Here is a 12,606-nt window from a genome sequence, read left to right on the forward strand (position 1 = left end):
GATCAAGACCACCCCCAGAAACATTATGCATACATCACAGAAGGGGTGTAACCTAAGACCACTCCTCAGATACATCCCACCTACATCACAGAAATTTAAATGTTGTTTTACTCCTGTCACAGTTTGTCTCCTGTCTGGCAAGTTACTTGATTGGATTTCCTGGGGAGCCTGGCCATTCTTTTGTAGTGGTAAAATACTTATTTCCTGGGCCAGGTCACAGGCTCACACCTTATTCATATCTTTGAGACAGGATTTGTGAGGAAAGAGACAATGGGGAGGCTTTTCCAGTTTAACCTTGCAGAGAAAGGATTTGGTCAGTTTAGGAATCAAAATGGTTCCAGGTCGGTCTTCCTGTGTTGATCTATGTATGTGCAGTTATGAACACTACCATATATCTAAGACCATAAAATTCCTATCACAATATACACCGCTTGGTTGTAGCGGGGGGAGGGGGGACCTCGAAGCGGAAGCGTGAAACCATCGCTTAAAAATTTACCAGCGTAATTTAAGACGTGCAGAAGGTTAACACCACACTGGCACAGACTAAAACGAACAAAAACAAGGCTCATGTGAGTCCCTCTTCTTTGCGTGTCACTCTACCATTTTTGCCTCTATGGCGCTTCTTCGACTCCGTACGACGATCGCCATAGAGATGGGAGGCATCGACCGACGCATCTGAAACGTAACTGTCAACGTTACGCCCCGCCCCCACAAGCCAATACCGGAAGTTCGGCACGCACATCCTCTTCCTTTCTTTCTCCCAGCGGGAGAGGAAACGGAAGTACGCACGCACGCACGCATGCACGCACAGACTCTCTTGGGCGAGGTCACGCAAGCGTAGGCCGGTGCGCGGTGCGTGCGTCTCCACACGCATGCGTGGTTGTCGACGGCGACGGCGGCCATCATGGCGGTGTGTGGCGCGGCGGCTGCAGCAAGAGGCGGCGGAGGGCGCTGGTATTTCAGCCGAGAGCAGCTGGCGCGCAGCCCTTCCCGGCGCGCGGGGCTCGACCCAGACAAGGAGCTGTCGTACCGGCAGCAGGCAGCCAACCTGCTTCAGGATATGGGCCAGCGCCTGACTGTGTATCCATTGGGGGACTAGGCCGCGGCAGCTCGAGCTGGGGCTGGGCTGAGCGGGGTGCGGGAAGCGCGCTTGGGCCGCTGGGCGAACTAGGCCTCGCCAGGGCTGAAGCCTGTGGGGCGAGAGACCAAGCCCGGGGCCTCGCGGTGGTTGGCGGCCGGCTTAGAACGGGGCACGTTATTAGGCCGCGTCCTACAAAGACCGCGCGTTGGCTCGGGAGCGGGTGGGAGTTCGGACGCGTTTACGGTTGGCCGCGGAGGGTCGACTCCGCGACGCGAGAAGGCTGGGGTGGAACTAGGTGGGGTCGGGGAGAGGAGACTAGGCCCTGAAGCCTTGATCGGGCCGGGAGAGGAAGCAGTTATTGAGCAACAACTTGGAAGGCGCACTCGTTTGTTAGCAGGCCGGCTTGGCTTGGGATTGCGAATCTAAGATTTGAGCTAAATTTTAAGAGGGTTATTTGCTGGTGGGAAAAGAGGCCAGTCTCGGTTCCTGTACGGACATTTCTCTTTTGCGCAGGATAATGCTAGTTATACTTAATTGGGATATATTTTTTCAAAATGCAGCCAAAATTCCGTCAGTGTTTCCTGTATTAGGTTTCTTGATTATTAAAGAGTAAATGTTGGTGAGCCCTTAGCAGTGCTTTAAAGCTTGTTTCTGATTTCAAAGATGTGATTCAGCCTGGAAAATTAACGTTTGTGTATGTGTGTTTAGATGTGTGTTGAGAGAGAGGGTCTGTTTACTGTCAGTACAATCCTAGCCAGGTCTACTAGGAAATAAGTCCTTTTGTGTGTAGTGGGGCTTATTCCTAGATAAGTGGTATTATGACTGTAGCCTTAGTATAGTGAGTTTACTTAAAGGTCATATGGCACTTAGTGTGATTCCATGCATGTTTATTTGGAAGTCCCATTGGTGCTTACTCTATAGTAAGCACCAATATAATATTGCAGCCCAATATTGCAATATAATATTGCAGCCCAATATTGTTTTAGCATTTATTCGTGTTGAACTTCCTGTGTAAGCCTGCATCTGAAAGTTAGGTGTTCTAATCATTTTGTAGACATTTGGGATTTGTTAATGTGTGATGTACGTTACCTCAAAAACACGGATTCACATCAGTGTGTGTTGTGAAGATTAGAATACATGGGGCAGTGCAGCCCCTTAAAACCTACAATTTGCAGATAACCCTTTTAAAATATGCTTGGAAAGCCTTTGTCTGCTTTTTCCTTAACCACAAGAAACTAGTTCCCAACTGACTATCAATACGGCTATTGTCTACATGCATCGGTTCTACATGGTTCAATCCTTTACTCAATTTCATCGAAATGTAAGTATTATTTATTTATTTCTACCCTATCCATCTGACAGGGTTTCTCCAGCCACTCTGGGTCCCTTCCAGCAAAGATTGAAAATACATTTGTATCACATGTATTAGTACTTTTTCTTAGTTAGAATTGTACATAGCTATGTTTCATATTCTCCCTTATCCCAAGCAGATTAAGAGAAAGGGTGTGTGCTGAGTATTGTGGTGGAAATCTTTAAAGGTTTTATTCTATGTCACATTTTTCAGAAATTGATTCCAAATAATTTATTATGAAGAGTGTAGATAATCTCTCTATTAAACATTTGATCTCATTTTTCTGATCTAAAAATACATTTAAGGTCGCTAGCAATTATACATAAATAAGAACAGAACATGAACAGATTCATTTTGTGTTCACTAGTTCACGCTAATAGTTAAACAATAAAATAATAGAAGAGTGAAATGTAGTGGCAACAGCAATAGCAAATCCATGAATGAACTTAGAGGCATCACCTAGGCCAAATGCTTATAGGAACAATACCATTTTGCTGATGTCCATAAAGACAAAGAAGAAGAGAGGAAGGTAAACTTCCTGAGGCAACACGTTTTAAAACTTGGATGCTGTAACTAACAGGGCACACATTTCATATAAAACTGGATGGTTTTAACCTAGGTTTCTGTTTCAATAGATCTGTATCAAGTTTTGGACTCTATGGTGACCAAGGTAGCTCCTAAATTGATCATCAACTTAGCAGTGGTCTTCACTTAAGGATCAACAGTAGAATGGCCCAGGAAAACTTGAAAACTTGCACCCACAGTTCCTTGAAGAAGTTGTTCATTTTTGTAACTTAGTTTTTCCTGTGATGATAAGACCTGGAGTCATAATGTTTTTAAGGAAAAAAATAAGCCTATAATTCCCAGAAACCATTCTCTGCATTAAATTATAGCTTCTACTCGGCATAATTTGTGCAGTGTGAAAAGCCAGGTAGTTATATCCCAAATTAGCACTGGTTGTCTACTGTTTAATAGCTTTCATATAAAACATGGGTTTTATACAATCCAGTATGTTCTGCAGGTTATGATTCCTTGCCAGATGAATCTTATAATGTTTGTATATACAATTCAGCTTGTGGACATTTAGTCAAATAGTAGAACTATCAATTCTAAGTTGTTGGTAAGATACTTTCTCTGGACTTTTTGAGACCAAGGATGTTTGCTGCCATTTGAAAGAGGATGTTGCATTTAAATTTATTTTCTCTGTAAAGTCTGTAGCACCAGCTGCCCTTTTCCTGGCAGCCAAGGTGGAGGAGCAACCGCGAAAACTGGAGCATGTCATCAAGGTCGCTCATGCCTGTCTGCATCCTCAAGAGGCGCTTCCAGATACCAGGAGTGAGGTAAGTAACGGAATACCTGTGAAACATATACAGTGCTCAACAAGTGAGGGAGGGGAAAGGACGAATCCTGGCAGTGCAAGTCCCCTGTGCTTCATTGGATCTAGAGTGCTATACAGCTTTGTTGGAATATTATCTGAACAATAGTAATTAGTTCTTGAATATTGCTGGTGCATAGTACAGAAAGCTCTGGGGTTTTGTAAGCCAAATAGCTTGTCTGTCCTGTGTGTTCCTGCTAGAGTGTTGTGAATTAAAGCCAGATGTGTAGCACTGTTTGTATTAATGGGTGGATATTGCCTGCCAGGATCACCCTCTTATGGTGACACAGAAAACGTTGTTTGAAATTCATTCCTGTCACTGCCATTCAAACAGGAGGATTGTTAAGCATATTGTTTTACATCTCACCACAGCCCTTCCTGACAGGACCAGCACATCTAACCTTGCCAACAAGGGGGAAGCTTTATTCTGAAGCCAAATTGAAGGAAAGGGCCAATTTTTAACACACACTGATAACTTCATGGCAGTTGAAGCCATTATGGAATCAAGAGCAGCCTCTTGAGCAAGTGCCTCTATTGGGCACTTAACTTTTTTCCCCTGGGAATGGGATGCTTGTGCCAATTCTCTCCAGCATTGACTATGATAAAGATTCCCCCTTGATATTTTTTTGCCTCCCCAAGAGAGTGTTAGAAATATGCAGGCTTGATACAGAGTGCCTCATCACAAGTAACCTGCCTGTCCTCTCAACCCCAGGCTTACCTGCAACAAGCCCAAGACCTGGTCATTCTAGAGAGCATAATACTGCAGACCCTGGGTAAGTTTTTCCAAGCGGACGGGCTGCTTCATGAATCTCAGACCCAGGAAAGTTCCGCAGAGTGGAGAGTCTAATCCCAGTCTTCTTCACAGCTGGAGGGCAGAGGCACAGCTGGCCAGTGTGGGAGAGCATCAGTCCAGGCGACAAACCTCACAATTTATGACTTGTTTGATATGTTTTGTTTAGGGTGAATTTATTGACATTCTTGTAAACCAGTATGAATGCAAAAATTGGTTTGGGTTCTTTTTCAACAGGATTTATATTGTTCAGGTTCCATGCAGTGTACTCTGGATTGAAGGCTTAGCAACATGACAGCCTATTGTTCCAATTGTATGATTAGCTTGGTCATGCAGGGTGGGAACTGGATACCCAGACAAACTGACATGAATTGTTGAGCTTTTGCTGCTTTGTAACTAATTCAAACAGGTTTTTTTGATAGCTGAAACAATATTTTTTCTATGCCTTTGGTAACCTCTTGGCTTACAGATACTATCTCTCACTGTAATTAGATGAATGATATGATGCCCAGTCTTGCTTGTTATATGCAGATATTTCAAACACTTTTTTGAAAACACCTCAGAGGTTTTCTTACAATCAAGTGGTATATAAATTTTAGTCCCCAATGTACAAAGAAGTTATCCCTGGCTGCAAGGGACACAACAAAATTATTCCAGTAACACTTTCATCAAAGAACATCGCAGAGGAAGAACTTGCTTAACTTAATTGTTGCTGGTAGTAGTTACTGTCTGGCAGAAGGCAAGGCTTCAAATAAATATTTTTTTTATTGTCTTTCCCGAGCCATTGCCCATTGGGACTTCTCAGACCAGTCCATAGCTGGGCCAAACATTTCCCCTTAAAAGAAACCATTTAAAAACTAGGTTTATACTCAGTGAGCATCTGTTGCTTAAGAGGAAAACATTGCTTGTTGGTGTTTGGAGTGACAGGAAAAGCCCTCTTCCAGTAGATTGTAGAATTTTCTTTTCCTATTGTTTTAATACAGGTTAGTTTTCTGATTTAGAATGTTCAGTTGTATTTTAGTATATTTGCAGCAGAGAATATGGTTGCCTTAGAAGCTAGATGTTTCTGTCATTTCCTTGTGCTGGATAACAGATTCATTTGAACCTAGGAAGATATTGTGTTTTCTTCTTGCTTGCAACTGAAAACAGCATGAGCTTTAATGGGGAAGAATGAGCAATCTACTTGCCTCCCAGGATCCAGAGGCATTTGTGGTACGTAGAAGCACAAGTATGTTATATCCATGACCTAACTGTCACCTGTTTTTCTTCCAGGGTTTGAGATCACCATAGATCATCCTCACACTCATGTGGTGAAATGCACACAGCTAGTGCGAGGTAAGCAGTGATTCAACACTGCTGTGATTCTGGCACAGCACTTTATGACACTTTCACACAGAAGTGGTTGTGTTTCTTAGCCGACAAATTGTTTCTTGGTCAAAGGAACAAGTAAAACAGAGAGGGTGTTGCTATACTAAATATTCACCCCTTACCCTGGCTTAATATGGTGGTAATGAGTTGGATACAAACTTTCAGAGTATGGCAGTATTAAAGTAGGCATTTACAGCTGATGAGTATATATATAATCAAAGTAAATTCAATATGCTGAGCTATTTCCCAATAGAAACATATTGTTGTATATTAAAGAGGTGCTTTGCAGCACTAACACGTGGTTTTCCTTTTTTCTTTCAGCCAGCAAGGATCTGGCACAGACGTCCTACTTCATGGCTACCAACAGGTACGTGTTGAAGGCTTACTTTTATTAGCTTTTTTATTTGGGAATGTAGTTCTTGACAACTGTAGAAGAACATCCTTCTAAACTTACAGAAGAAATGCTTTATTGCGCATTTGAATATCAGGGCACTACACATCTTACTCTAGAATAAATTAAGGTTTTGTTCTGAAGAAATCTCCTAGAAAATAAGTTGACAATGCTACTAGCCATGTACTAGCCTATGTTTGTGGCCTAAACTGAAAAATAAACAGCTTTTACTAGCATTTCCTGCCTGGTTACCCTGAAACAATTCTTGTTTGCCATAGGTGGCTGGCTATTTATAATTTCAGGCTAACATTGCTTTGCTAGTAAGTGTGGATCAGACTGGATCTTTCTATCTAGAAGTCAGTGAAAACTTAACAGCATTCATCTGAGATGAAAAGAAATAGATTTTCTTTTGGAAGAAGCTAAATTGTTGGCTTGAGCTGGCTTTTTTCAATCTAGAATTCTCCAGAAGAGAGATGCCTCTTCAGTGTTTGAACCCTGCAACACGGTTGAAATCACTTTTTGGAACTATATTGTGTGCAAAGGCTGCCGTTCTATAGATTTTATACTTCATGTTTAGATTTTGTTTTGATAACCATTGCTCAGTTTAGTACTCTTCTTGACAGTGTTTCAGACACCCATACAAACTACCGTATTTTTCGCTCTATAAGACGCACCAGACCACAAGGCGCACCTAGTTTTTGGAGGAGGAAAACAAGAAAAAAAATATTCTGAACCTCAGAAGCCAGAGCAGCAAGAGGGATCGCTGCGCAGTGAAAGCAGCAATCCCTCTTGCTGTTCTGGCTTCTGGTATAGCTGCGCAGCCTGCATTCGCTCCATAAGACGCACACACATTTCCCCTTACTTTTTAGGAGGGAAAAAGTGAGTCTTATAGAGCAAAAAATACGGTAGTTTTCTCTGAATTCAGATGTGGCCTGGTATATGCAGCTGTTTAAATGTTTCAGCTTTGTACTTCATGGAGGATTGAAGTAGGGAATTTTGTGTCTAATACAGCAGTCAGCATCCTGAAGATTTTACTATTTTTTTAAAGTAGGGCATATAGAAATTTGGTGACATATGTTGTGCCTTGTGAAATTTCAGAGGCCTTCCTGTGATCAATTAATGGGGTTTGAGTTCTCTTTCTAATTTCTTGTAGGATTTTAAAAATGTGAAATAACATACATGTAGATTTGCTTATTTGGGTTACCTTGTTGCAGAGTATATAGTCAGCTGATGTGTAATATCCAAAGAGTACTAATTCTGCTGGAGATTAATTTATTTAGAAGGAGGGGGATGGAATGGGCTTGAGGCCTCATCCTTCTCAAAACGCTCCTTGCAAGTCCCATCATCATAGCAGTTGCTTCTTCCTCTTCACCCTTTTTTCATCCCTGGCAACTGGTGTAGGGGAGGGAAAGAACAGCTGGCACATCTCCCAAGGACCATTTTTGTCCCAGCAGACACCATTTACAAATCAATGCCTTGCCCTGTAGTGTGTCTCCAGAAGAGCTTGTTGGGATAGAAATGTACCATGAGTAAAGTAATATCTTGCCAGCATCTCTTTGTTATCAGGCTTCTGGGGCCCATACCTATTAGGTTGTTGTCATGCAAGGTGGTTTGATGCTCTGTGGAACTGGCCAAAGCTTAAAGGGAACTACAGTTTGTCTAAGGCACAACTGCTTGACTGTTGGCTTTTGGATCTGATGCAAAAATCTACTGCCATCACTGATCAGATTGTCGTATCTGGAGGTTTCTGGCACTTTTTGGCCAGGTGAATAAAATTCCTTTGAAAAAGAGCCAAGTAGCCCAAATCACTTGAGATTGTTCTCTGGTGCTATTGGATAATCCAGCCCAGTGGAACCCCAAAATAGTAACTTCAAATGCAGCATTTTCCCTTTGCCTGCCCTGTTGGCCGTATGGGGGTCCTGGAGCTCCAGGCTGACGGGAGCTCCTGGAAAACCTCGTGGAAGAAGGCTGAAACAGTGTTGTTTTAAGCAGGGCCTGCTTGACCATGCAGGATAATTAAGGCTTTTAAAGCTGAGGGATGCTCACTTCTTGCAGTGTCTGTCCAGCGGGCGGTTGTGTGTGCTGCTGCCGTTCAGGCTTGGGAGCTTACAGCTTTCTGTTTCTCTCTCCCTGCTGGTGATGTCAGCCTTCACCTAACCACCTTCAGCCTGCAGTACACCCCTCCCGTTGTGGCCTGCGTCTGCATCCACTTGGCCTGTAAGTGGTCCAACTGGGAGATCCCAGTCTCCATGGACGGGAAGCACTGGTGGGAGTACGTTGATGGCACTGTAACTCTGGAACTCTTGGATGGTAAGTTTGGAGCAAGGTCAAATACATTCCCATGCACAATGAGGTATTTTATTACCTTGATACCTTACTTCTAAGGGACATTCTCACCAAGGTTTCCAGCATGGCAATAAAAAATTAAGTGGGATTAATTTGATAACTTGAGCCAGTATTATTAGTCCCAGGACTGCTCCATCTGTTGCTGGCAAGGGCAGAAGTTAAAGCACCCTTTGGGTTCTGGCTTGTAAATTCCACGCCTCTTACTACTTGGTGTTCTTGTGTTTATCTTGCAGAACTTACTCATGAATTCCTGCAGATCCTTGAGAAAACACCTAACCGGCTGAAACGAATCAGGAATTGGCGGGTAAGGTCCTCTGTAAACTCTGAGCATGAGTTGGCAAAGTTGTGTGTGCTCTTCAGTTTGATAAGTAATGCAGAAATATATGTATAATAAACATCTTCTGGCTGTGAGGAGATGAATAGTCAAGAGGTATATGCTTAAACCCTTCTATATTTTTTTGAATTATCCAAAGGTTTCATCAGACAGGAAGCTGGGGTGTAGACCCCCTTACTGCAGCCTTCTCCAATAATAGAATTTTCTAAAGTGGCAGGATCAAATGTTGTACGCTGTATTCTATTTTCTTGCAAGACAATTTGTGAATGGAAAAAATGTTTATGGAAATGGCATAACAGGACAGCTTCCTTCCTTCGTCTGTCCAGGAGAGAGATCTGGCATTCTAAAGTTGGTACTGCTTTTGTTTTTTCCCCTAGGCCTGCGAGGCAGCTAGGAAATCAAAGACTGATGATCAAGGTGATGATGATTGCCTCTCAGAACAGACCATTCTCAGCATGATCTCCAGAAGCTCCTCTGACACAACCATTGCAGGTCTGATGAGCATGTCTACTTCCTCGACAGCTGGAGGCCTTGCTTCGCTTTCAGGTGCGGCAGGCGACTCTCCAGGGGACCTTGGCACAGATGTGATGTCAGCAGACAGCTGGATGGCTCAACACCCGTCACATAAATTGGAGGTCAGCCACAGGGCCAGTGAAATGTCTTCCAGCACAGATCATCCCCATCTCGATAACAGTAGTGGCCCCTTCTCTAAGCAGAGCATTAAAAGTGCACCACTGGCAAAAGTATCATTAAAGGAGTATCGTGCCAAACATGCTGAAGAACTAGCTGCACAGAAACGTGAGCTGGAAAACATGGAGGCAAATGTACGTTCTCAATATGCCTATGCTGCTCAGAACCTGCTTGTGCAACAGCAGCGGGAACGGGATGTGCAGCAGCAAGAGAATAACCCATCTCCCATCATTCTGAAAATCCCATTGGGTGGCAGCTCTGATGGTTCTGAACGGCTCCCCACTGAAAAGCCTGATAAGACCTCATCTGCCCTCAAAGTTCGGCTGACTGCACCAGGGGACAAGACTGCTGTCTCTTCCTCCAAACCGGAGGAAATAAAAATGCGCATCAAGGTGCCGACTCTGTCTGAACGACCGGGCTCTTCTGATGAAAGCAGCGGCAAGAGCCGAGGAGAGCACAAGGAAAAACATAAGGTCCATTCTTCTAACCACCACCACAACCACCATTCTCACAAACATTCGCATGCACAGCCTGTTGCCAGCACCAAGCGGCCCGTGGACTCCAAGCATGGGAACCAAAGTGGCATTGCATCCCATAAAGGTTTTGTCCCAATTTGTTCCTTCCGCAAGAGACCACTTTCTGAGGAGGCCTCATCTGCGGCACATGAACATCAGCCGAAAATCAGCAAGAATTCAAAAGGGCCCCCCATGCCGTTTCCCTTTCCCCAGCACCCTGGGCACAGCTTGGATGCAGCTGGTCTCCCTTTTGTCCAGGGCAGCAAAACCAGAGGGGCTCCTGGGAAACTGGACAAGAGCACTGCCGGGGCCAACGGGCATAACATGAACCAGGCCATTGATTACCAGGATACAGTGAACATGTTGCACTCCTTGCTCAGCGCACAGGGCATGCAACCCACCCAGCCTCCCACCTTTGACTTTGTACATTCATATGGCGAGTACTTGAACCCCAGGGCTGCTGCGAGTGTGGATAAACCACGGCCGCCCCCTCTACCTTCAGAACCTCCCCCTCCCCTGCCGCCTCTCCCCAAGTGATTCCCGTTTTTAACTACTGAGGTTGGGCTGCCGTCTGCTGAGGGCATGTTGCTCGTAGTGATCTCCACTGCCTTGTGTGAATGCCCGAACCCCTTTTTAAAACATTTGTATTATTGGTATGAGAATGTGGAGCCCTTGAAGCTGTGAAAAGATGCACCCATCTTTCTCCATGTGCTTCCCCTCCCCTCCAGTCCTACTGGAAAGAAATGGGGATATGTTTCCTGTCAGACTGATTTGAAGGTCGTGAACCGACAGGAGATGGCATAGGGCTATTTAAAATTGTTGCAGTCTTTCTCCTAAAAGACATTTAAAATAATTTAAAAATAAGTTATATATGTTCTTAGTGTTGATTTTATTTTTCTAAGGTGGACAAAGGAAGGGGATTACAGCAGAAACTGAAATGCAGGCCGGCCTCATGGGCTCTGCTCACTCCTTAAATGTTGCTTCCCTCTGAATGGAAGGCAGTGAAGGTTTGATAGGATGAAAAGGCATGAAAACTCTCTTGAGGAAGGCATGAACATTAACTAGAAGCGTAATGGTTGGGTAGGGGGTGGAGTCCCCCCCCCCTCAATTTCTCCCTACTATTGCTTTTGGTTGCTTACCAGTGAGCATGGAGACAGATGGCAGACCCGTATTTCCAAGAAACTTTGGAAACAGCAAATTGTGTGTTTTAGTTTCTGGCTTTGTCCAGCCCTTCCTGCTGAGCGGGAAGGATGTGGGAACGTGTCTTCCTTAACCTTTCACTTCCTGCCTTGACCACATTGCTTCCATTTGGGTGCCCTGCTACTGTTTTGATGGGACTGCGTTATAAAGGTGGTCAGGACTGTGTCTTCCTGCAGGAACTCTGAGGGTGCCTTCAAAAAAGAGGGTCTTTGCAGCAACTTATCTGGAAGTGGGGGTTAGTTTGGGAAGAGGAGTGGGAAGGGAGGCAGAAAGTCAATGTGAATGTTAGAACAGTAATCGTGATTCTGGGATGCTTTAAATTGTACTTAAACTGCATTATGGGATACGAGATTTTCATATTTGCTAGAAGCAGAAAAGGCTTTTCAAAGTATTTGTAAAGACAGCAGTGAGTGGAATCAGGCATATTTGGATTGGAGAACAGAGGAGTGAAAAGAGCTGGTAAAACCGAGATGAATAAATGGGAATTTGCTTGTCTCCTCATTTAATGTCTGCCGACAATATAAACCTATGGCCAGGTTTACTGTCCTGACTTTGAGATCTACAGGAAAATGTGGGAATTGACCCTGTGTAAGTTGATTCAGAGACGTATTCCAGCCTAAGGTTGTATAGCAAAAGGCATAACATTCTGACCTGATTCTCCAGTACTGTGTTAAAGTTAAATGGGGTTATTCTTTTTAAAAGTGGCCATATATTTAGTGTTTCTGTAGATGACATCTGAGTGCTTGTTCATTTGACAGGATTCAGCCTTGGTTTGTCGCATCATAACAATTGGACTGAACACTTGGTTGGTACTCATAAATCCCAGCTTTGCTGTCCTTTGAGTATACATTTCCTAGTTCAGCAAAGTATGTCAGGGCATTCCCACTGCTCTGAAGAAACTTCCAAATTAAAATCTGGAGGATTGTGTGGAGTAAAGCATTGTGGTTTTCTTAGCTGGAATGGAATGCTTTGACTAACACATATCAATAGAAATCTATTCCAGTGTGTTAATAGCAACTAAAAGTTGTGAACAAACAAGGCTAGCAATGGCCTAGGTCTGCAGTCTCATGTGAGAAAAGTTTAATTGCTGCTGGTTAGATAGAGTGTATCATGTTTAAAACAACAAAAGACACTCATCTGTGGGTATCTGTTTGGTTTTTATTGA

At 43.8% G+C, this 12,606-nt stretch overlaps 1 protein-coding gene across 2 annotated transcripts; it reads left to right on the forward strand.

Annotated features, from left to right (window-relative positions):
- The first annotated feature begins 862 nt into the window (after positions 1-862).
- Positions 863-11,122, forward strand: CCNT1 (cyclin T1). Of its 2 annotated transcripts, XM_082205602.1 has the most exons (9): positions 870-1,080; positions 2,321-2,402; positions 3,644-3,772; positions 4,520-4,580; positions 5,870-5,932; positions 6,287-6,332; positions 8,503-8,666; positions 8,936-9,006; positions 9,414-11,122. In XM_082205602.1, exons 1-9 carry the CDS (start codon positions 905-907, stop codon positions 10,776-10,778), a joined length of 2,157 nt encoding a protein of 718 aa, XP_082061728.1. In that variant the 5' UTR covers positions 870-904; the 3' UTR covers positions 10,779-11,122. The 2 variants fall into 2 exon arrangements, 1 of the variants encoding a protein (XP_082061728.1); XR_014215078.1 differs by lacking the exon at positions 8,503-8,666 and having other exon boundaries at positions 863-1,080; positions 9,414-9,483.
- Positions 11,123-12,606: the final 1,484 nt, after the last annotated feature.

Source organism: Podarcis vaucheri (genome assembly GCF_965113315.1).
Source record: "Podarcis vaucheri genome assembly, chromosome: 2".
In the NCBI taxonomy this organism is placed as follows: Eukaryota; Metazoa; Chordata; class Lepidosauria; order Squamata; family Lacertidae; genus Podarcis; species Podarcis vaucheri.